Consider the following 25,154-nt stretch of genomic DNA (forward strand, 5'->3'; position numbering starts at 1 on the left):
CTTATCACTCTAATTTCCTTTTTATAAAATTTACAAATTTGACATTTCTGGAACCTTCTTTTAAATAAATTGAATAGAATAAAATCTAAATGCTATTAAAGCAATAAGATTTCAATAAACGATTGAACAAAATTTAATCGAAGTCTCTGTTAGTGTGATCACTTGACATGCTGATAAAGCTTTAGGGTTTTGAAGATATGACTTAATATTTCTTTACTTTGATTAAATAAACAAAATAAAATTCAACAACAGTTAATATGCAAAACATTAATCAAGGCATTTCAATACAAAAATATTTATCATAAACTGTTTACACATAAGATTATCAAGAAACAGACTTCGATTGGATTTAATAGTGCGTATTTATGAAAACTTCTTCAAAAATTGGAAGTTGCGCAAGTAAATAAATCAATCGATTTGCAGCAAATGACTGGATGCAATTAGAATCTTAAATAACAACAGATCATTCAAGTTACTAAAGCAAAACTCTTATTTTAATGTATGTTTGTGTTATTATATTCTTATTATTCTAAGCAACAAGACCTTCTGCAGGTTGATTAGGTAATTGACTTTCGGCAAAAAGATTAAGGAATAGCATCTGAAAAATCTTTAATAACAACAGTGTTTTCAACAGAGTTAAACAAATGCAAATTTTCAAGTTTATTGATAAATTCCGATGTTGTCAAACGTAAAAACAGATTCCAATTTCAATTTATGGCAATTTCAAAATCAGTTGATGGTCAGTGCAAAGTGTGTTTAAAGTTGGTAAGAAGTGAGCTGTTTTCTTCCAGTATAAGGTTAAAAGACAAAGTTGTCTGGTTCCCCAATCAAAGAAGATGCATTTTCAAATGTATGTCCTGATTTTGAAATGTTATATTGTGGATGTTTTTCTATCTGTTCTTCCACAAAATTCAACTTATTTTACCTGTTTGTCCCTTTCTTGATTCCCGGCGTTGCTCCATTCGCTTGTTTTAGACATTGTACTTCTTTCTTTAACTTTTAGTTCAGCATTCTAACGGAAGATTTTTCTTGTGACAAATAATTTTATCTAAGATGATTTTTATAAATAATTTCTGTAAGCTTTCTTTTGATTCATGAAACTTTATCATCAAAATTTTTTATGCTTATAAAAAACCATTGTTGCTAGGTTTTATGGGCCTCTTTGTGTGTATACCTTTGATGGACAAGAGATTTTCTAATTGCTTTTTTAGAAAACGCTAGTAAAAAGTAAGCCTTGATTCAGTACTAATTTTTTTCCAGACTGTTGCTGCTTGTGATTTCTGTAAATATAAATGGAGAAATACTTCGTCTGCCATGCAAGATCTTTGCCAATTTTACTGCTGTGCTTCATGATCAATCACTTAGTTCTACATTTCGTTCTTTGGACAACTTGGATGAGCAGATGTGTAAGTTTGAATGCATCATGGAGCATCGATGCAAGTCTATAAATTTAAACAGAGAGTTGGGTATTTGCCAGTTGAATAGCAAATCAGCACAGAATCCAAAAGATTTCATTGAAACGCAAAAAAAGGAGGGTTGGACATATCATTCAACCCGTTTTGAAGAGAAAAATGTGAGTTTTCTATTGAAATACCTATTCAAAATTCAACTAACTTTATAAATTAAAAAACTAATTTGGTGACAGAAAATTGCGAAAAGGGCACATATAAAAATTAGTTAAAAAGAGAGAAGAAAGAAGAACAACAAGTCATTGATCAAGATGAGCATCAAACACAGCTTTCAATCTTTATCTTTTTAGCTCTGCAAAAAACATGGCCTTAAAGAAGAAAAGCTTTCGTTTTCGTAAATTTCAAGACTAATATAGCACTCGTGATATGTTGTGATAGGGCTAACAATTGATCATTCATGAAATAAAATTTTTACATTGCAGGTTGGTCAGTATTGCCAAGCAAATGATCCTTGCAGCGCCGGACATAAATGCATTGACACTTGCTACTGCCCAGGGTATAAATGCATTGGTAAATACAATAGTAACTACATTGATATGAAGCTCTTTCCCTTGAGTCAAAGTAGGCAGCTTTCGAGGTACAAAGCCTTTGTTTAGTATTGTGCATAAGAAGAGTTTTTATTACAATTTCTTTTTGTAAATTTTCTTCCACCCACAGCAAAGAATATCGCCTATAAGAAGCCATCTTCCCATTCATCAACCCATACATATGACGGAATAGAACTTGTGGCAAGCTTTGGAAATGATGGTGACAGGACGGCAGACTGGCAGAGATGTAGTTTCACCAGTTATGAAGAGCAGCCCTGGTGGCAAGTGGATCTTAAAGAAATAGCCGCTGTCACACATGTTCGGATTACAAATTCTGTAGCCTGGCCCACACATGATATTAACCCATTCAATGTTAGTGTTGGGAAGGCTAGTTCAAACGGGGGAAGAAAAAATGCGCTTTGTGTAAATGGTGGAAGGTTGGCTAGCGGCGAGATGAAAACTTTTTATTGTCCAAAGCTGATGATGGGTCGCTACGTGAGTGTGTTTTTGAACAGGAAAGAATTTCTTCAAGTATGCGAGCTTGAGGTTTATGAAGGTATGTTTCAAATAATCTAATTATTTGTGGCTGGTTTGTTATAAATTTGTTTCAAATATTCTATCTTTCTTTTTTTGGTTCTTGGTTAAGTATATAGACCAGGCAATATCACTCAATTTTTTGTAAAAATACAAAGCTCCATCTATTTGTCATCACCCAAATAGTACAGACAAAGTCTGAATGAAGAGAGAGTTTTTTTATTTGTCACAGGTTTTTGTATTGGCATAATTCTGACCAGTAAATTTGTTGCAGTTAAAATAAGATGAAGTCTAAACGTGAAATTATTATCCAAACTAAATGCCAAAATGGCAAAACAAGATTCTGCAAGAAAAATGTCCCATTGATTGATTGACTTTTACTTTAGGATTTGGCATGCAGATTCACAATAATCTTTTACACATGGTTGTGAATGTAAATGTAATTGGTCTTAAAAAACGTTCCTTTAAACCAAAGCTTAAGTCAGCAAAAAGTGAAAAAAATTATCATAGGCCACTCTAAACCTAAAATGCCAGCTGAAAAAATGATAAATTTGAGTATGGCTTAAAGATCATTTTTATATATAAATTTGTATATTTTTGTTAGGTAATTATTTCATTCTTTTATCATTTATATCAGAATGCAGATCTTTTGAGACTCATTAGATGTTATGCCTATTGTTTTCTACGTTGACAAGGTGTTCTTTTGCACTTGGCAAAAACTCCACAAAATGCTTTTACCGAAAGAGGCTTGCGATGTGTGTTTTTTATCAACAAATACCCAATGAATTTTAAACCAAGTTTCAATATTCTTTATACGACGATACTTTTGTTAACAGCGGAGAATTTGGCATATAAAAAGCCGTCCTTACATTCATCATCAAGAACAGCAAATGGAATCACATTTGTTGCCAGCTTTGGAAATGATGGGAACAGAACTGGGGACTATCAGCGATGCAGTATCACAAAAGCTGACGTGACACCCTGGTGGCAAGTGGATCTTACAAGGCAAGCTGCTGTCACAAGTGTCCGAATAAAGAATGGTGCAACTTGGGGTTCAGATAAAATCAATCCATTCGATGTCAGTGTTGGGGACGACAAGACGAATGGCGGACGAAACAATGCACTGTGTGTGAAAGTCGGGACACTGGCCAGAGGAGAGTTGAGAAAGTTCGATTGTCCACAGGTCCTGATGGGTCGTTACGTTAGTGTTTATTTGAACAGGTTGGAATATCTTCAAGTATGCGAGGTTGAGGTTTATGAAGGTATGTGCCTGAACTCAAGGCTTTCTTTCTAACATACCATAGGTACCAGACCAGAGCCTCGTTATTTCTGAGATTTAATAATGGAGACTATGGCACCCAGGGTATTTCGAATAAAAGGCAAAAATTCTCGCAGCCACTGCACTGAAAGCATTTGCGCGTCTACAAGCTGTGGATAAATTTTTCTACCAACCGAACATGCGACACATAAATTAAGAACATAAATTTTCAACGGATTAAAGTTCGGACAATGAACTTAGTCGAAGGAATTTTATATCATACTTTTAAAATTTCGGACAGACAAATTTCCAGGAAAGTTTTAGACAGTCTTTTGGGTGTGTGAAGCGAAAAGACATGAGGTTATAGTTTCACATTCGTTTCACAAAAGTTTCAAGAAACTTTGGAAGATTATCTGACTATTGAAATCATGACAATGTCATAAAACTTTATGTACAGGAACGGCTCAAATCCTTAGTTTAGTGGCTCAGTAATTGACGATGAGAACAATAATGATAATTATTTGAACTGGTGGTCCTATTAACTTGGAAAAGGGCTTTTTCAACAAAAAAATTTTTTTCCAAAAATTTTGTAATCACTCATGTTTAAAGATTGTAGCCTTTGCTTTAGTCAATATTCACTGCGCATATGTGGATCACAAAAAAATTTTCGACGTGACAACCTCCCGGATAAAGTTGTCATGCCAAAAATTTTTACTTAATGTAGATTGCAATCCAGTCCTCCTGGGTGATGCTTTCTATTTTGAATATTGATCGAAGCCTCTGTTTAGTGCTTTCTGGTGACTGGAGAGTCGTATAATATAGAACAATTATATTTGTTTGCTTTAGTTATCTTGGACTTAATATCTTCGACTGCAAAATGGCTTAAATGACTTATTGCTAAAAGAATCCAAGGATCACTGTACAAAAAAGTCTATTTCTTTTTCAAAACTGTCAAAGTTGAAAGAATGCATGGGCCCATTGTTATTTAAACTTTTTACCCTGGGTACCAGACCCACATAAATTCGAGCGCAGGACAAGAAGATTGGAGAAGAGGAGCGAAGAAGTAAATATTCGCGAATTTCATCAATAATAATCATTATCGTTTAAGAACCACGCCCGTATCTATAGCCATAAACATTTTGTCGGCAAACCACTGGTTTTGTAGCCCCCTCCATCAAAATTTTCTAGCGACAGCACTGGCGAAGGTCCCCGCTTCTCCGCTTAGTTTTCTATTTACGCGCGTGAAATTGTGTGGCTCTGGTACTGAGGGTACTTGGCCTTCCTAAAACCAAGAAACAGGGCTCTTTCAAGCAAGCTTCGGCAACACCATACTTTGTTAATTTCAAAAGCAACAAATGATGCTCCATTGGCATCTTCAAATCTAAGTAAACAACACCAGACTTTCATCAATGCAAGCACCACTACAGCGTGCAGATCTCACCAATGTATAAAGATTTGCATTTGGCTTGAAAGGATAATCCAATATTTTTGTTAATTTTACGCACATATTTTGGGATGGTATCATTAAATTTAAAAATCCCCTACTGATACCTCAATCTCAGTTTGGGATAGCCGTAACTAATTATTGTTCTTAATTCGACAAATTTTCTTGACTCCTTTTGCAAATTTCATGTTTCCAGCTATTGCTTTTACTGCATTCTTCTTAAAACTTCAAGACTGGGAACTTAATTTGCTAAATATCACAACATTTACAAAGAGCTGACAATGAGCCTAGGCATTCCTAGTCCGCAAATGATTCACTTATTTATCTCAGCTAGTTTCTTGGGATGTGTGACAAATAATGGTTTCCTGGGATCTATGTCAAATACTGGGTTAATTTAAGTTAATTTCGTTTAATTTTTTTGTTAAAATTTGCAAGCGAAGAGTTTCTGCACATCATTTTGTTAAATTGAAATTATATTTTTGAAACAACTGAAAAAATTCTGTGATAATAATACTGTCAGAAGTATGTATTAATGTATGAACTTTGCATTTTAGATGTATTCTGAAAAAAGGTTCAGAAATCACGATTCGTTCTCTATTTCCTGGCAAGCACGAATGCATTCAAAGTGAAAAGCAATATATCTAGCTACTAGCAGCCATAGAGGATTTGCACGATGAATTCAAAATGCACAAAGAATTCATGCTTTTACATAGTATGCACATGAAGCCGCAAAATGTATCCAGTTGTAATTTATATTCTTTGATTTTCATTACTATTCAGTACAGTAATTATGAACAGTGAGTTGGAGGCACAAATCTTTTAGTTGTGACTTTTGCTAAAAGCAAGAGATTTCCATAATAAAAATCAACTTTATTCTCGAAATTTATCAAGATGTAATAAGTATTGTATTTTAGGGTTTTCTGTCTATTCATTCAAGTAATTATGAACAGTGGGGTCGAAGGCAGAAATTTCTTTACCTGTGACTTTTGGTTATTCAAGAAATTTCAATTACAAAAAACTACTTTTTTCCGGAAAGATTCTTAGATAAAACTCCTTTAAGGAAGGATAGCTTGATGTTTTCTTTAAGCTCTAATATCTGTCAATGCAATTTTTGACTAAGAAAAAAAAAATCTCTATTCTTTTGACTTTGTTAAATATAGCAAAGCAAAGACCACGATATAGTGTCAGAAACTGATGTGAATTATAGTGTTGTTATTTGATTTAAGCTATCATAGTGTTGTTGATTATATGTAATAATACTTTTTGGGCTTTGTTTAGCAGTTCAGGGTTGATATTATTCAGAAAATTCAATTCGAGCTTAAAGAATCCTCGTAAAAAGTAAAGCTTACTAACTTAAAAGACAAGGCCAGAAGGATTTTATCAATATATTCCTACGTTGCAATAATTATATACGATTCATGGATCATTTAATGATATTAAAGAGTGATGTACAAGAGTTTGTTTTCTAGTTTCCACAACCTTTCTATTTGCTATCCTTTACTAATGGAACACTTTTTTCAACCTCCGTGTTGTTTTATAAAGTAGTGTTTTGCTCGATCTTGGCTCATGCAACTCTTATAGCAGCAGCAAAATTCATCTAAAGAGACAGAAAGACTAAATGCAGAAGCACACAAATGGACCAAGGCAAAGTATGTTAAATCTAATTACGCAAAGCAAAGTAAAAACAGGTCCTTACAAACAGCACACGCAAAGTTTTGCCCAAGGAGTCTTTCTTAAAACCGAAATCACTGTCGAAGTAAAGCCAAAATTTATAACAAAACATGAAAATTTTTCTGTTCAAAATCAGATTTTCATAAAATGCCCTTTATAATGTCAAAATCTAAATACCTGGTTTCTAAAGACTCGTTTATCCAAAATTATGATTTGTTCGAATTTTTCATGAATTCAATTTCATAATATTTATCACTTTACAAGGTATCTTAGAGGTTTGCCTTGTCAAAAACAAGAATAATATTACACAGGAAGGCATATTTTCACCTGCAACAATCTAAAACCATCGGCTGCAAGGGTCTCAAATTCCGTAAACAATGTAAATCAAATATTACCTATGTTACATGCGTATTCCTTGCGAGGATCACAAGTACAATTGAATGATTAGAATTCTGAGACTTTTTTCTTGAATATTTGCAAAGCTGGGGATTATTTCATTTCGTTTGGAACTGAGTTAGCAACAGCTTGTTCAAAATAATCAAGAAATAGAATTTCATTTGCATTTTATGAAGGGTCTTTATCAAAACCTATTTAGAAAATATATTTTGCACAAGTTGTTAAAGCAGTTCATGTACAGAAAGTGGTTTGGAGCATTCTATAACAAATATCTAATAAAACAAATGATTATCAAGGCAAGTCTTCTAGCATTAGGACTTCTTAGTCGTATTCCACATTTTGAACAAATGAAATTACTTGATGGTCAGTGGTAAGAAAGCTCAAAGATTATATGGAGTGAGCTGTTTTTTTCCAGTATAAAGTGAAATAACAAAATTTTCTAGTTTTCTGGTAAAAGGGAATGCATTATAAAATATATTTATTTTTATATTATTTTATATAGTTTTATTTTGTCCAAAGTATCCCCTTGATATTCAGAGTTTTCAAAAGTATTCCCAAAGTATTCACAATGTAAAGAACTAATGTTCCGAAATCTTTCTAAAATTTTGAGAATATTCTGGCGTGAAAGCGTGACAAATCTTAAATAGTTTTGCTGGCAGAATCGCAAAACCTGAACTGGCACACAATTCAGAAGAACTTTTATTAGATAAAGAGTTCTTATGGACAAAGAATTTTCAATTTGGATAATTTTCGTCAAAAGTTACTGAAGTTTATATACAATCGTTATTGTTAGTTCTTGATGCGCCTCTACCTGTCTACACCTGCAATATACAAGGATTATTACTTTTTGCTTTTGTAGAAAACGGCTAGCAAAAAGAGACTTGTCTAAGAAATAAATCATTTTTAGATTGTTGCTGCTGGTGATTTCTGTAACTGCAAATAGAGAAATACTTCGTCTGCGATATAAAATATTTGCAAACTTTTTTGTAGAGCTTTTTCAGCTATGATCTGCATTTCATCCTTTAGAAATTTGGCAAACAGATGTACAAGACTTAATGCATCATGGAGCATCGATGCAAATATATTAACATAGAAAGGAATTGGGTATTTGCCAGTTGAACAAAAGAACAGAACAGTATCACAGAGATTCTCGATGTTTTGATGACATGAAAGAGAGAAAAGTGCGCAAATGTTATAAAATTAATGCAAAGAACGAAGGAAATGAAACATATTTGAAATATGTTCTGACGATTTACACTCTGAAGAGTGTTAAACGAAAATCTTTAGTATGTTTCATAATTTTGCTTTTTTCAGAGCCACTTTTAAGCTATCGTGTCATTATAGACTCTTTGCAGAATATATATATATATATATATATATATATATATATATAGAAATTTGTCTTTTGATACTTCCGTAGCACAGTGCTCAATACGTTAGCACGTAGAGCGTGATATATCATAGATTGAAGAAAGTGAAACTACATGGTTTATCTCTACAAGCCTGTTTCGTGAGTAACTCACTCTTCAGGAAATGTTGATATACTGGAATATTCCTCGAATAAATAGATAATACGGTACAGAAGGTGTTACATAATGTGTAAGGTTATACAAAAGGTAAATTAGGGGCGGTACATAGAGGGATTTAGGTGTTACATAATAGTGTTTTGTTTCTATGGCGGCAAGAAGATACGAGTTCGTTTCGTTTGTTGAGTGTTGATAATTCGGGGTGGCAGATAATGAGGGTCTTTTCTTTAAGACAAAGGCTGCATCTTTTGTTTGAGCTGCTGTAGGATGGCTTTATTGAGAGGATGCGCCAGGAAATGGAGTGGTCGATTTTAAGAAAAATAACACCACGTTTGATGTTACAATGGGCAGCTACGACGGTGCTGAAACATGCGAGTTGGTTGGAAGCTTTCTGCTGTCACAACTACAACACCTCGACATCAATGTTGGACTATACCGAGACGACGGACTAGCCATTTCAAATTCACCACCAAGAGTCACCGAAAATATCAAAAAGAAAATATGTCAAATTTTTAGCCACAACGGACTACGCATCACGATAGAAGCCAACAAACAGATCATCAACTTCCTAGACGTCACCCTCAACCTGAAAAAAGGTACCTTCCAGCCATACACAAAGCCTGACACCATCCTTCAATATGTCCACCGCGAGAGCAACCACCCAATAACCACAGCAAAACATATACCAATCGGCATCAACAAACGTCTGTCATCACTTTCCTCTGACAAAGCATCATTCGACCAAGCCACGCCACCATACCAAAAAGCACTCAACGAAAGCGGATACAAATACACCCTACACTACGAACCAACTTCGAATACCACAAGAAAAAACAGAAAACGGAGTAACATACTTTGGTATAACCCCCCATTCAGCAAAAACGTCAGCACCAACATCGGACACAGATTCCTCAACCTCATTGACAAACATTTCCACAAAGACCACAAACTCAGAAAAATCTTCAACCGCAACACATTAAAGATCAGCTACAGCTGCATGAACAACATCAAGCAAGCCATTGACAGTCACAACAAACGCATCCTAAAGTCACACGACACCAGCACCACCCCGGAAAATACCAATGTCAACAAAACATGCAACTGCCGACAAGCGAACACATGTCCACTCAACGGGAACTGCCTACAATCATCAGTCATTTACCAAGCCACCGTCACACGCAGAGACAATGAAACTACAGAAACATACATCGGACTTACAGAAAACGAATTCAAGACAAGATACAGAAATCACACCGCATCTTTCCGTCACGCAAAACACAGAAATTCCACAGAACTCAGTAAATACATCTGGACCCTAAAAGACAATAAAATCGACCACTCCATTTCCTGGCGCATCCTCTCAATAAAGCCATCCTACAGCAGCTCAAACAAAAGATGCAGCCTTTGTCTTAAAGAAAAGACCCTCATTATCTGCCACCCCGAATTATCAACACTCAACAAACGAAACGAACTCGTATCTTCTTGCCGCCATAGAAACAAAACACTATTATGTAACACCTAAATCCCTCTATGTACCGCCCCTAATTTACCTTTTGTATAACCTTACACATTATGTAACACCTTCTGTACCGTATTATCTATTTATTCGAGGAATATTCCAGTATATCAACATCTCCTGAAGAGTGAGTTACTCACGAAACAGGCTTGTAGAGATAAACCATGTAGTTTCACTTTCTTCAATCTATGATATATATATATATATATATACAGTTGACATCTGCTATCTCGAACTCTGAAGGGAAACGAAAATTTGTTCGAGACAGCGAATGTTCGAGTTATCGGATGAACCCAAAAAAATCCAATTTTTTTTAAATTTCAAAGGTTTAACAGGCAGCATTAAAAGATTTGTTGTTACTAATGCTAAATTACAACTCAAACTAAATCATTAAGAAAAATAAGGATCTAATGTCATTTATTTTCTCTTTCTAACCAGTTCCTTCTCTATATCGCCATTCATTTTAACGAAATGCACTAGGAGTCTTAAAAGCGAAATAACTGTCGAAGTGAAGCCAAAATTCATAATGTAAGATGAACATTTTTCTGTTCAAAATCAGATTTTCATAAAATGCCCTTTATAATGTCAAAATCTAAATACTTGGTTTCTAAAGAATCGCTTATCCAAAATTATGATTTGTTCGAATTTTTCATGAATTCAATTTCATAATATTTATCACTTTACAAGGTATCTTAGAGGTTTGCCTTGTCAAAAACAAGAATAATATTACACAGGAAGGCATATTTTCACCTGCAACAACCTAAAACCATCGGCTGCAAGGGTCTCAAATTCCGTAAACAATGTAAATCAAATATTACCTATGTTACATGCGTATTCCTTGCGAGGATCACAAGTACAATTGAATGATTAGAATTCTGAGACTTTTTTCTTGAATATTTGCAAAGCTGGGGATTATTTCATTTCGTTTGGAACTGAGTTAGCAACAGCTTGTTCAGAATGATCAAGAAATAGAATTTCATTTGCAATTTATGAAGGGTCTTTATCAAAACATATTCAGAAAATATATTTTGCACAAGTTGTTAAAGCAGTTTATGTACAGCAAGTGATTTGGAGCATTCTATAACAAATATCTAATAAACAATTGATTATCAAGGCAAGTCTTCTACCATTTTGATTACGTCATCTAAGTCGTATTCCACATTATGAAAAAATGAAATCACTTGATGGTCAGTGGTAAGAAAGCTCAAAGATTATATGGGGTGAGCTGCTTTCTTCCAGTATAAAGTGAAATAATAAAATTTTCTAGTTTTCTGGTTAAAGGGAATGCATTGTAAAATATATTTATTTTTATATCATTTTATATAGTTTTATTTTGTCCAAAGTATCCACTTGATATTCAGAGTATTCAAAAGTATTCCCAAAGTATTCACAATGTAAAGAACTAATGTTCCGAAATCTTTCTAAAATTTTGAGAAAATTCTGGCGTGAAAGCGTGACAAATCTTAAATAGTTTTGCTGGCAGAATCTAAAAACCTGAACTGGCACACAATTCAGAAGAACTTCTACTAGATAAAGAGTTCTTATGGACAAAGAATTTTCAATTTTGATAATTTTCGTCAAAAGTTACTGAAGTTTATATACAATCGTTATTGTTAGTTCTTGATGCGCCTCTACTTGTCTACACCTGCAATATACAAGGAGTATTACTATTTGCTTTTGTAGAAAATGGCTAGCAAAAAGAGACTTGTCTAAGAAATAAATCATTTTTAGATTATTGCTGCTGGTGATTTCTGTAACTGCAAATAGAGAAATGTTATGTTATAAAATTGCGCAAATGTTATAAAATTAATGCAAAGAACGAAAGAAATGAAACATATTTGATATATGTTCTGACGATTTACACTCTGAAGAGTGTTAAACGAAAAGCTTTAGTATGTTTCATAATGTTTGCTTTTTTCAAAGCCACTTTTAAGCTATCGTGTCATTAGAGACTCTTTGCAGAACATATATATATACAGTTGACATCTGCTATCTCGAACTCTGAAGGAAAACGAAAATTTGTTCGAGATAGCGAATGTTCGAGTTATCGGATGACCCCAAAAAAATCCAATCTTTTTTAAATTTCAAAGGTTTAACAGGCAGCATTAAAAGATATGTTGTTACTAATACAAAATTACAAGTCAAACTAAATCATTAAGAAAAATAAGGATCTAATGTCATTTATTTTCTCTTTCTAACCAGTTCCTTCTCTATATCGCCATTCATTTTAACGAAATGCTCACGGAGCACTTCTCCATTTTCTGAGAATAGGCAATATCTTGATATTACCTCCATCCAGTGGCGGCGCCACCTCCAAAAAAGAAGGGGGGAATTTTTTTCCGGGGCGTGCAAGAAGTTTTTAAAAATTGTGTCTTGCTGTTCTATGTGTACATGGCGTCCCGAAGGCACGCATGCAATGGCCAGAGGCCGTTGCCTAAAACAGCTGGGGTCTGGGGACGCTGTAAGAAGCCCCTCAACGGGTCCAGGGCAGTGCTTCGGTAGGGGTCCAGGGGGCGAAGCCCCCGGAAGCTCCCGGGATTTTCTCATTTCTGAGGTCTCAAAATGGCTTAGGATCCTTTGATTTCTCTTTCTGCATACATTATTAGAGCAACACAACCTGTAGACTTTAATTTTAACTTGTTTATTGGGAAGTGCCAAACAAAAAGGTATCATTAATCTAAAACGAGAATTTAAAACAATGAATAACAATGTCAAACAATCTTATAAACAACGTTCGTAGTTTTTTCAACACAACTTGATTATAAGGCCAGTTTCCTAGGTTTGATAGCGAATTGATTTCGAATGGTCGCTAAATCTATTTCTTTCGAAATATCCCTCTCGCTGCTTATCAGGACAAGATTTTCCAGACGATCTTCTGTCACTGTAGCCCGAAGAAAAGTGTTAACTAGCTTCACTTTGCTATGACATCGCTCACAAGACTCTATAGAAACGGGGATGCACGAGGAAATTCTGATTACCAAATGTAGATTTGGATAAAGGCTCTCAAGGTCACTCTGCTGGAACATCTTCAGAATTAATGGTAAACACGGATTCTTCCAGCCTTTCTTTTTCCGTTCGTCCATTTCTAACAGCAGCTTGGTGAAGAATCGCGATTCTCTCAATAGCATGTATTCTTGACAGGTCGGCTGTGCAGGAATACCATAACGGCTCGCAAATATGCCAACTTTTCCCTGGTTACCAGCATTCCAGTGAAGTGGATTGAAAGCTGATAATTGCATCATCACCTCACATGACTCAACAGAGAACCTCCTCCCAAGCTCGTTGAGCATCAAATCTAAGAAGGGGTAGTAGAAGACATGACGAAAATTATCTACTGCTGTAACCGACTGACTGGACTCTGAAGGAGTTGCAATGCTGTGGCTGAATGTCGCGTCAAGCGAAGTTTGACCATCTCCTAGGCGTTCTGGTAGTCTGCGGCGTCGTTCACATGCTTCGTTGAAGGTATTATTGACGTTACACTTAGAAGTTTGATGAAGTTTGGCTTTGCAGACCAATTCATCAAAATGCGAAGTCGAGGTTTATGAAGTTATGAAGCATTAATCCAATTTACCATGTAAGTTGTAACCAGCAGCGTCATGAGCTGGATTTGGGGAAAAACTGGGATATTTTTAATCTAAATATAAGACGTTTCTCAGACCTGCTGTCACCAAGAGTTACCTTACGTAAATGTCATGATTGCTGCTCTTCACGAAGGCTTATGATTTTTATTTTCTTCTGCATAGATAAACCCTTTTTGTTTTTAGTTACGATTTTTGAGTTAAGTTGTTGATAAGGCGACAGTGGAACAGGGGGAAAAGCCCCATCCCCTCAATTTATTGAAACTTTAAGGAAAATAATTATTGTTTACTGCCTTGTGTTTTTATGATTAAAAAGCCACCATTACGTAACAAAAAAGTACCCATGGACTTTCCTTTGGGAGAATAAGGGCGACTCCTGTTGGTAAAAGGATACTACCAATAGAAAGGCTGCGTCTAACAATATTAGTTTGTCCTGCAAATGCATTGGCATCTGCTGGTGCAGCCACTAAAAGCTAAAAGCAACCCCTCTGTATCTCTAGGATGAACGATTTTGACATGCAAGGGGTTTTCACAAGTTTTTCAAAAATTACATTTTCTCTAACTCTGCCTCAGCTTGTTCTAAATTTTTCTTCATTTCTGATCAATTTTGAGGCTTGTGTTCTAACAAAATTGTTCTTATTAGAAAATGGCTGTGCATATAGGAATGCTCGAATAAGATAAGAATCGATTGTAGCTTGACCGTCCAGGACAAGGGGAATCAAATCAAGGTGCTTTGTCACCTACCAATAAGCGACGGAACCGAACTAGAAACTTTGTGGACCAACTTAAGCTTTACAAACCAACGTATAAAGGATTGGCGAGGGGGGGGGGGAGGTTATCACACTTCTACATCCCCGCTAGTAACACCCTTGAGAATCAGCCATACTACAATATTTGCTTGAGAATCCTGAATGCCAAATCATGTTGCAAAATTTTGTTTTTTGTTTAATCTTTTAATCTGGAGTACGAAGGATTTGATAAAGAAAATAGGGTGAATGAACAGATTCGCAATGTACAATCGATAAATTACCATTATTTGTATAATTAATTTTTAATTTTTATTATAAAATATCTCCGAGCTAAATTTATAACTGATTTGTAATTTATAATGAAATTTAGTTATTAGGATCAGAGAATCATCAAAATTATGCTCCAGTTGCGAATTCTTCGCAATTTTCATTTTATGAAGGAAATATCGCGTACAAAAAGCCATCTTCGCAATCATCAACATCTACAATAGAAAGCATCCCATTAGTTGCCAGGTTTGCAAATGATGGTAACAGAACTGGGGTATGGCAAGGATGCAGTATCACACAAGCTGACGTGACACCCTGGTGGCAAGTGGACCTTACAAGGCAAGCTGCGGTCGCAAGTGTCCAAATAAGAAGTGGCGCAACTTGGGGTCAATTGAAAATCAATCCATTCGATGTAAGTGTTGGGGATGATAGTTCAAATGGTGGACGAAACAATGCACTGTGTGTGAAAGACGGGAAACTGGCCAGTGGAGAGTTGAGAAAGTTCGATTGTCCACAGGTCTTGACGGGTCGCTACGTTAGTGTCTATTTAAACCGGGAAGAACATCTTCAAGTATGCGAGGTTGAGGTTTATGAAGGTATGTGCTTGAACTTAAGGCTTTCTTTCGAACATACCATAGGTATCAGACCAGAGCCTCGTTATTTCTGAGATTTAATGATAGAGGCTATGGCACCCGGGGTATTTCGAATATAGAGCAAAAACTCTCGCAGTCACTGCACTGAAAGTCTTTGCGTCTACAAATTGTTGAAAAATTTTCTCTGCCAATCGATCATGCGATACATACATTGAGGACAAAAATTTTCAGCGGTTAAAATTTCGGACGATGAACTTAGTTGAAGAAATTTGATAACCTGATGTGGTTTTGCTTCACACATGCAAAAGACTGTTCAAAATTTTCCTGAAAATTTCTCTGTCCGAAATTTTAAAAGTATGACAAAATTTTAACCATATGAAACAACGAAACCACATAAGGACAGATTTTCAAGAAAATTTTGAACAGTCTTTTGCATGTGTGAAGCGAAACCACATCAGGTTATAGATTCACATTTCCACAAAAGTTTTAAGAAACTTGGAGGAATATCTGACTATTGGAAACATGACTTGTCAAGAAACATTATGTACTGGAATGGCTCAAATTCTTAGTTTAGTGACTTATTAATTGACGATGAGAACAATAATGATAATTATTTGAACTGGTGGTCCTATTAGCTTGGAAAAGGGCTTTTTTCAAAAATTTTGTTGCCAGTCATGTTTAACGATCGTAGACTTTGCTTTAGTCAATTTATACTGCGCATGCGTGGGTCATACAAAATTTATCGGCGTGACAACCTTCCGGACAAATTTGCTACCCTGAAAGTTGTTTTACTCAATGTAGATTGCGATCCAGTCCTCCCAGGTGGTGCCTTCTATTTTGTATATTGATCTTAGCCTCTATTTGGTGCTTTCTGGTGACTGGGGGGTTGTACAATATAGAACAAATACATTCTTTGGCTTTAGTTACCTTGGACATGATATCTTCGACTATCAAAATGGCTAAAATGGCTTAGTACTACAAGAATCCAAGGTTCACTGTTCAAAAAAGTCTATTTCCTTTTCAAAACTGTCAAAAGTTCAAAAAGGAATGGGCCAATTGTTCGTTTAGCTTTTTACCCTGGGTACCAGACCCACATAAATTTGATCGCAGGACTAGAAGATTGGAGTAGAGGAGCAAAGGGATAAATATTAGTGAGTTCTATCAATAACAATTTTAATCGTTTATAAACCACGCTCATATCTAAAGACATACACATTTTGTCGGCAAATCACCGGTTTTGCAGCCCCCCCCCCCCCATCAAAATTTTCTAGCGACCGCATTTGCGAAGATCCTCGCTTCTCCGCTTAGTTTTCTATTTACGCGCGTGAAATTGTGTGGCTCTGGTACTTAGGGTACTTGGCTTTCCTAAAATCAAGAAACAGGGCTCTTTCAAGCAAGCTTCGGCAACACCATACTTTGTTAATTCAAAAAGCAACAAATGATGCTCCATTGGCATTTTCAAATCTAAGTAAACAACACCAGACTTTCATCCATGCAAGCACCACTTCAGCGTGCAGATCTCACCAATGTATAAAGATTTGCATTTGGCTTGAAAGGATAATCCAATATTTTTATTAATTTTACGCACATATTTTGGGGTGGTATCATTAAATTTCAAAATCCCTTACTGATACCTCAATCTCAGTTTGGGATAGCCGTAACTAATTATTGTTCTTATTTCGAAAAATTTCTTGACTCCTTTTGCAAATTTCATGTTTCCAGCTATTGCTTTTACTGCATTCTTCTTAAAACTTCAAGCCTGGGAACACAATTTGCTAAATATCACAACATTTACAAAGAGCTGACAATGAGCCTAGGCATTCCTAGTCCGCAAATGATTCAATTATTTATCTCAGCTAGTTTCCTGGGATGTGTGACAAATAATGGTTTCCTGGGATTTATGTCAAATACAGGGTTCCATGAAGTTAATTTCGTTTAAGTTTTTTGTTAAAATTTGCAAGCGAAGAGTTTCTGCACATCATTTTGTTTAATTGAAATTATACTTTTGAAACAACTGAAAAGATTCTGTGATAATAATACTGTCAGAAGTATGTATTAATGTATGAACTTTGCATTTTAGATGTATTCTGAAGAAAGGCTCAGAAATCACGATTCGTTCTCTATTTCCTGGCAAGCAAGAAGGCATTTAAAGTGAAAAGCAATATATCTAGCTACTAGCAGCAATAGAGGATTTGCACGATGAATTCAAAATGCACAAAGCATTCATGCTTTTACATAGTATGCACATGAAGCCGCAAAATGTATCCAGTTGTAATTTATATTGTTTGATTTTCATTACTATTCAGTACAGTAATTATGAACAGTGAGGTAGGAGGCACAAATCTTTTAGTTGTGACTTTTGCTAAAAGCAAGAGATTCCCATAATAAAAATCAACTTTATTCTCGAAATTTATCAAGATGTAATAAGTATTGTATTTTAGGGTTTTCTGTCTATTCAGTCAAGTAATTATGAACAGTGGGGTCGAAGGCAGAAATTTCTTTACCTGTGACTTTTGGTTATTCAAGAAATTTCAATTACAAAAAACTACTTTTTTCCGAAAAGATTCTTTATTAAAACTCCTTAAAAGATGGATAGCTTGATGTTTTCTTTAAGCTCTAATATCCGTCCATACAATTTTTGACTAAGAAAGAAAAAAAAAATTCTCTATTCTTTTGTTAAATAAAGCAAAGCAAAGACCACGATATAGTGTCAGAAACTGATGTGAATTATAGTGTTGTTATTTGATTTAAGCTATTATAGTGTTGTTGATCATATGTCATAAAATTTTCTGGGCTTTGTTCAACAGCTCAGGATTGATATTTTTCAGAAAATTCAATTCGAGCTTAAAGAATCCTCATAAAAAGTAAAGCTTACTAACTCAAAAGACAAGGCCAGAAGGATTTTATCAATACATTCCTACGCTGCAATAATTATATACGATTCATGGATCATTTGACGATATTAAAGAGTGATGTGCAAAAGTTTGTTTTCTAGTTTCCACAACCTTTTTATTTGCTATCCTTTACTAATGGAACACTTTTTTCAACTTCCGTGTTGTTTTATAAAGTAGTGTGTTGCTCGATCTTGGCTCATGCTACTCTTATAGCAGCAGCAAAATGCATCTAAGGAGACAGAAAAACTAATTGCAGAAGCACACAAATGGACCAAGGCAAAGTATGTTAAATCTAATTACGCAAAGCAAACTAAAAACAAGTCCTTACAAACAGCAAACGCAAAGTTTTGCCCAAGGAGTCTTAAAACCGAAATCACTGTCGAAGTAAAGCCAAAATTCATAATGAAACATGAAAATGTTTCTGTTTAAAATCAGATTTTCATAAAATGCCCTTTATAACGTCAAAATCTAAATACTTAGTTTCTAGAGAATCGCTTATCCAAAATTATGATTTGTTCGAATTTTTCATGAATTCAATTTCATAATATTTATCACTTTACAAGGTATCTTAGAGGTTTTCCTTGTCAAAAACAAAAATGATATTACACAGGAAGGCATATTTTCACCTGCAACAATCTAAAACCATCGGCTGCAAGGGTCTCAAATTCCGTAAACAATGTAAATCAAATATTACCTATGTTACATGCGTATTCCTTGCGAGGATGACAAGTACAATTGAATGATTAGAATTCTGAAAATTTTTTCTTGAATATTTGCAAAGCTGGGGATTATTTCATTTCGTTTGGAACTGAGTTAGCAACAGCTTGTTCAAAATGACCAAGAAATAGAATTTCATTTGCATTTTATGAAGGGTCTTTATCAAAACTTATTTAGAAAATATATTTTGCACAAGTTGTTAAATCAGTTCATGTACAGAAAGTGGTTTGGAGCATTCTATAACAAATATCTAATAAAACAAATGATTATCAAGGCAAGTCTTCTAGCATTAGGACTTCTTAGTCGTATTCCACATTTTGAACAAATGAAATCACTTGATGGTTAGTGGTAAGGATGTTCATAAATGTATAGAGTGAGCTGTTTTTTTCCAGTATAAACTAAAAAGACAAAATTTTCTAGCTTTCTGATAAAAGAAAATGCATTATCAAATGCATTTTTTTTACATTATTTTATATAGTTTAATTTTATAAAAAGTATTCACTTGGAATTCAGAGCATTCAAAAATATTCCCAAAGAATTCACAAAATAAAGAACTAATGTTTCAAAATTTTGAGATTATTCTGGCTTGAATGCGTGACAAATCTTAAATAGTTTGCTGGCAGAATAGAAACACCTGAACTGGTTAAAAATTGAGAAGAACGTCTTCTAGATGAGGAATTCTTATAGACAAGGAATTTGTAACATATATAACCTTCGTCAAAAGTTACTGAAATTTAGATACAATCGTTATAAGTCTTCAATGTTTGTTCAATAAAAAGCTTGTACAGAATGATCAATAAATAAAATTTTATTCTATTTTATGAAGCGCATTTATCGTTATAAACCATTGCCGGGTAACGTCCGCCGTTAAGTCTGGCTAGCGAACTGACCTTTGGACTCTATGGCCGTCAGCCGTAGCGTTGGTGATTTCCGATACATGAAAGCCGTAATTTCACAATCACGCTATTCTAACGTCATGCCATTCTTTTATCGACATAAATTACACTGTCTATTATCCTTTCCATAAGTATTCTTTGAATTTTGCCTATTATTTTCCATTGCCTAGCCCCGTTGGCTTTTTCTCAATGAACTACTTGGTCTGAAGTCTTCCTTCACAGTGAACGGAAGAAAGTACGATATTTGTTTCATTCTCGTTCATCATCGTACGCAAATATTCAGTCACTATAAAGTCATCAGTTAAATGGTAATCAATTCAGAAACGTAACAGGATTTTTCGGATATGGTAGTTCAAAGTTTTGAAGGATTTTTTAACAGTAAAAAGAGCGGTATCTGTAAACAACTAAAATACGGTGGAACTTTTTGCCAGAGCGTCTACAGGTGCTGATTTGGGTTTGTCTATCGTGATGGCTAGCCCAATTAAGTAGCTCTGTTTCAGGGCCGTAACTCCCAATGGAGACAAGGGGGAAATTTTTTCCCCAAGAAAAGGTAATTTTTCTTAAATGATGCATTTTCATTTGTCATTTTCCCGCCCTTTTCACCGTTGACGAATTGCGTCAGCTTTTACTCAGCCATAGCAGTGAACATCAGTAGACGTGAGCTTTTCATCGATCTTCAAGCCTTTAAAATGAATATACAAAGTACCTGAGCGCAAAAGAAATTGTTCAATTGTAGTTATTTTAAGAGAATGGTGGGCTGCATTTTCTCTCAGTGGAATTTAGTGATTTATTTTGTCGTTAACACAAATATCAATCCCGACAAGACAAGATTTTAACATTGGCTTGTAAAGGTAAGTTCATATTTGTTAATTATGTAGATAAACCAACTTTTAAGGTTTAAATACTTTAATTTTTCTGTGCTCCCTCCCCCTAATTATGAGGATTTGAAAGGGACAGTTTCAATTCTTTCTTACTAATGATCGCGAAAAATGTTTGCTGAGTACAACGGCAGTTTTTCCATCAATTCATCAAAGATTCAATTCTTTAAAGAAAATTTAGATTATCTTTCAGCACATTTGACACAATTATTTCCTGTGGGTAGTGGTAAAAACATCAAAAATTGGCCTAAATTTAGCTGCAAGGCAAATTTGTTATTATATTGTTGAATTCTGATTGGGTAATGGGATATGCAGAATTTTGGTCGCTCAGCCAATCAGAGATTTGGAACCTATGCTCACAGGATCCTAATAATTCTCGATGTTTTGATGACATAAAAGAGAGAAAAGTGCGCAAAGGTTATAAAATTAATGCAAAGAAGGAAAGAAATGAAAGTTATTTAATCTATGTTCTGACGATTTATACTCCAAAGAGAGTTACTCCAACGGAAAACCTTAGTATGTTTCATAGTGTTTGTTTTTTTCAAAGCCACTTCCACATGCCATAAAAGACTCTGCAAAGAACATACATACGGAATGATCATTATATAACATGAAATCTACCAATAACGATACTTTACACGAACCATTCTGTTTGAAATTCGTAAACCTCAATCTCACATACTTGAAGATATTCTTCCCGGTTCAAGAACACCGTCACATACCGACCAAGCAAAAAAAGCCTCGGACAATCAAACTTTTTCAATTCTCCGATTGCCAACGTTCCATCTTTTACGCAAAGCGCATTGTTTCGCCCGCCACTTGATCTATCATCCCCAACACTGATATCGAATGGATTGATTTTTTCTTGACCCCAAGTTGCGCCACTTTTTATTTGGACACTTGTGACAGCAGCTTGCCTTGTTAGGTCCACTTGCCACCAGGGTACTATGTCAGCTTTTGTGATACTGCATCGCTCCCAGTCTCCAGTTTTGTCACCGTCATTTCCAAAAAGCTGGCAACAAATGTAATTCCACTATATTCATGAGCAGATGAATGCGAGGACGGTTTCTTATAAGCGATATTTCCTTGAACGCCTGGAATTAAAGTCAAATCAAGGAATTTTATTAGTAAAAACATCTTACAGAATACTCCATCTTCTTCTTTACTGTCAAATCGCAACACAATAGTACCAGGATCATACAACGAGGAGCAAAAGTCAATGACTACCCTAGGGCCATTACAAGGAAACATGCACTGCTAACCCATTCAAAAAGGATTGATTGAGGTAAAATAGCCAAGGAATTTATACAAAATAAAATAATTTGGAATGGGATGTGGAGAGGAGGGATGTTCACAACCCCAATCGTAGCTTAACAGAAAGTTTAAAGAAAAGTCCGTTCAGTGAATGAAATGTTTTTGTAATATAAAGACAGTCAAGTACCAAAATCAGTAAAAACTCAGGCATTTGTGACACCTTGGTTGGTAACATATGTTATTTCTGTCTTAATAAAAAAATCAAGCACTCTTTAGGTAAAATTGTGCCTTGTATTGATTTTCACTAATTGTTTTTGGAAGAAGCATCAATTACAATTCATAATGAGAAAAGATCTTTAATAAACGCATAAAAGGATTTACTGTCCAGTTATTGATTACTAACTAAAGCTGTTGATTACATTGCTTTGGAAGTAACAACTCATACCTCTTCTTGCTTGTTTCTTAGACCATATAACGAAGTTTGATCTCTCGGTCGGGATATCTTGCTCAACTCTAAATCGATGAAAAATGTGGTTCTTGATATCCTTAACAACATAACGACAGGTGTTATCAAGGCTGCATTGATGGAAGGTCTTATGCAACATGCTTATCGTTATCTGAGTTGGGTTGTGCACTTCTTTGAAAACAGATTTGCTTGTACTTTGATTCTCGTCTGACTTTATCGAAGCCAAGCAAAAAATATTGAGAAGAAAGGTCGCGAGCATGAAAAGTCCCATTTGGACAATAGATTGATTGAAATCTTCCCTAGAAAAGAAATTAAATTGCTATTAACTTTAATTCTGAAAAAATATACGCAACATCTTTTTAAATCAAATAAAAATGCTGTGAAACTGTAGGCTTATTCAAAGATCTTACATACTTTTATCAATAACTTTTTAATTCAAAGATCAGACTTTTGGAAAACTAAATGCAGTACACGTTATAGAGATGTTAATATCTTTTGGTATTGTGGATTAGAAATGTTGTCAAGGTTGATCTAAAGGAGAGATCTGTGTTGGTACTTAAGGCATAGGCATTTAGGGGAAAATTGTGTAGATCGTGACTTTCTTATCTAAACAGATGATACTTGAGCGTTTACCATTTTTCGGTACCTTGTTTCTAAGCTAGGAACTAAGCCCAAACTTGTAGGTGTTTGGAGGACAAATGGCATTTTTTGGCATTGTTGTTGACCCTTGAGAATATCAAATTACCAAAAATTCTGTAACAAGGCCTCATCTCTCACCTGGTCATGTCCTGTCAGCAAATTTCTTCGCTATTACCCATGCGAAATTTTGTTGCAGAGCTCGAAATGATCGAAGCTTAAAAATGCTTACTCGTGAAATCTGAACCTAATAAGCCCATTTGAAGTAAACTTTGCAAAGAAAAATAAAATGATTTTAAGACAAAGGAATTGGGTGGGTAAGCACAGTCAAAAGGGTTAGATTTTGATTATCGATTGACCAGAAAGGGATGAATGCATTCTTCAAATTTCCGAATAGTCAGAATGGGGAACATTAGACTAAAAATAAATGAAAACTTACTTTTAAATTGTTGACTTTTTTGTACGGTTGTTCTGTTTCTAACCCAGCAATTCTTCACTCCTCTAAATGTTAAATTATTTGCGCAAAGAAAAGATGCGAATCTAAAAACAAAGAGACATCTAGGAAGTACATCATTTGTTGAGGGATATTATTTTTGTTAAGCTAGACAAAAGAATTATTACTCCTGCATATTTAATGCAACTTCTTCGTATTCTTCTAATTTGTCCATTGCTATTGAATTTAATCCCATTTTAACTAAACAAATGCAAGATATATCTAACAAAGAATTTCTTTTAAACTCAAATTCATAGCGATAGACACAGGACAACTTTCTGGAAAGTTCCAAATCTGTCAAAGCTTGCTTAATTCTACCCAACTGTATACAATACAGCCTTACGATAGGCACGCAGGCGATGATGAAAATGGGAAATTAAAAGATGGAGAAGGATACTTGCCCCCTATTAACATCTGGCCACGGATCATTCTACACATTTTCAATGATCACTAATTACGCTTCCAAAAGGGTCTTTCCTAAAATTTGTGAGCAAACATATGACAATAATCCTAAAAGCTTTTCAAATAAACATAAAATGGTGCGTTCATCTTTATTTTTTGGTCTAGTAATTGAGTAAATGTTATTTTTCGTAAGCTCACCTGAGCAATTTCTTTTTCAGTAGATGAAATTCAGAAAATGTTTCTGTTGAATTTGGAAGAAAAGAATTTACAGAAATATAGTGCAATATGTTTGGTGCAGGTAGAAAAAAGGTTCAGATCGAGGGTTTGTACTCAATCCTAACATTATATAACCCCCTCCCCCCGGGGTTTTGGCTTGGTACAATAAGTGAATTTCATTTTTCCTCATTTTTCCCTATCTTTATTAACCCTAATTCTTATCACTCTAATTTCCTTTTTATAAAATTTACAAATTTGACATTTCTGGAACCTTCTTTTATATAAATTGAATAGAAAAAAATCTAAATGCTGTTAAAGCAATAAGATTTCAATAAACGATTGAACAAAATTTAATCGAAGTCTCTGTTAGTGTGATCACTTGACATGCTGATAAAGCCTTAGGATTTTGAAGATATGATTTAATATTTTTTTACATTGATTATATAAAGAAAATAAAGTTCAACAACAGTTAATACGCAAAACATAAATCAATGCATTTCAATACAAAAATATTCATCATCAACTGTTTACACATAAGATTATCAAGAAACAGACTTCGATTGGATTTAAAAGTGCCTATTTATTTAAACTTCTTCAAAATTTGGAAGTTGCGCAATTTAATAAATCAATCGATTTGCAGCAAATGACTAGATGCAATTAGTACCTTAAATAACAAGAGATCCTTCAAGTTACTAAAGCAAAACTCTTATTTTAATGTATGTTTGTGTTATTATATTCTTATTATTCTAAGCAACAAGAACTTTTGCAGGTTGA

At 34.7% G+C, this 25,154-nt stretch overlaps 1 protein-coding gene across 2 annotated transcripts; it reads left to right on the forward strand.

Annotated features, from left to right (window-relative positions):
* Positions 1 to 652: 652 nt before the first annotated feature.
* On the forward strand, positions 653 to 6,769 carry LOC135681790 (uncharacterized). Of its 2 annotated transcripts, XM_065196415.2 has the most exons (6): positions 653 to 850; positions 1,261 to 1,573; positions 1,892 to 1,979; positions 2,127 to 2,552; positions 3,367 to 3,792; positions 5,787 to 6,769. In XM_065196415.2, the coding sequence occupies exons 1-6, from the start codon at positions 837 to 839 to the stop codon at positions 5,795 to 5,797; spliced, it is 1,278 nt and encodes a 425-aa protein (XP_065052487.1). In that variant the 5' UTR covers positions 653 to 836; the 3' UTR covers positions 5,798 to 6,769. The 2 variants fall into 2 exon arrangements, with proteins under 2 accessions (XP_065052487.1, XP_065052477.1); XM_065196405.2 differs by lacking the exon at positions 5,787 to 6,769 and having other exon boundaries at positions 3,367 to 4,594.
* Positions 6,770 to 25,154: the final 18,385 nt, after the last annotated feature.

The sequence above is a fragment of the Rhopilema esculentum genome, chromosome 17 (genome assembly GCF_057945365.1).
Source record: "Rhopilema esculentum isolate cy_ngs chromosome 17, ASM5794536v1, whole genome shotgun sequence".
NCBI lineage: Eukaryota > Metazoa > Cnidaria > Scyphozoa > Rhizostomeae > Rhizostomatidae > Rhopilema > Rhopilema esculentum.

Bases quoted from the DNA above. Each gene is read 5' to 3' on its own strand.
- LOC135681790 (XM_065196405.2), top strand. The intron at 1,574-1,891 runs GTGAGTTTTCTA...TTTACATTGCAG, and splicing joins CCCGTTTTGAAGAGAAAAAT to GTTGGTCAGTATTGCCAAGC. The intron at 1,980-2,126 runs GTAAATACAATA...TTCCACCCACAG, and splicing joins CCCAGGGTATAAATGCATTG to CAAAGAATATCGCCTATAAG.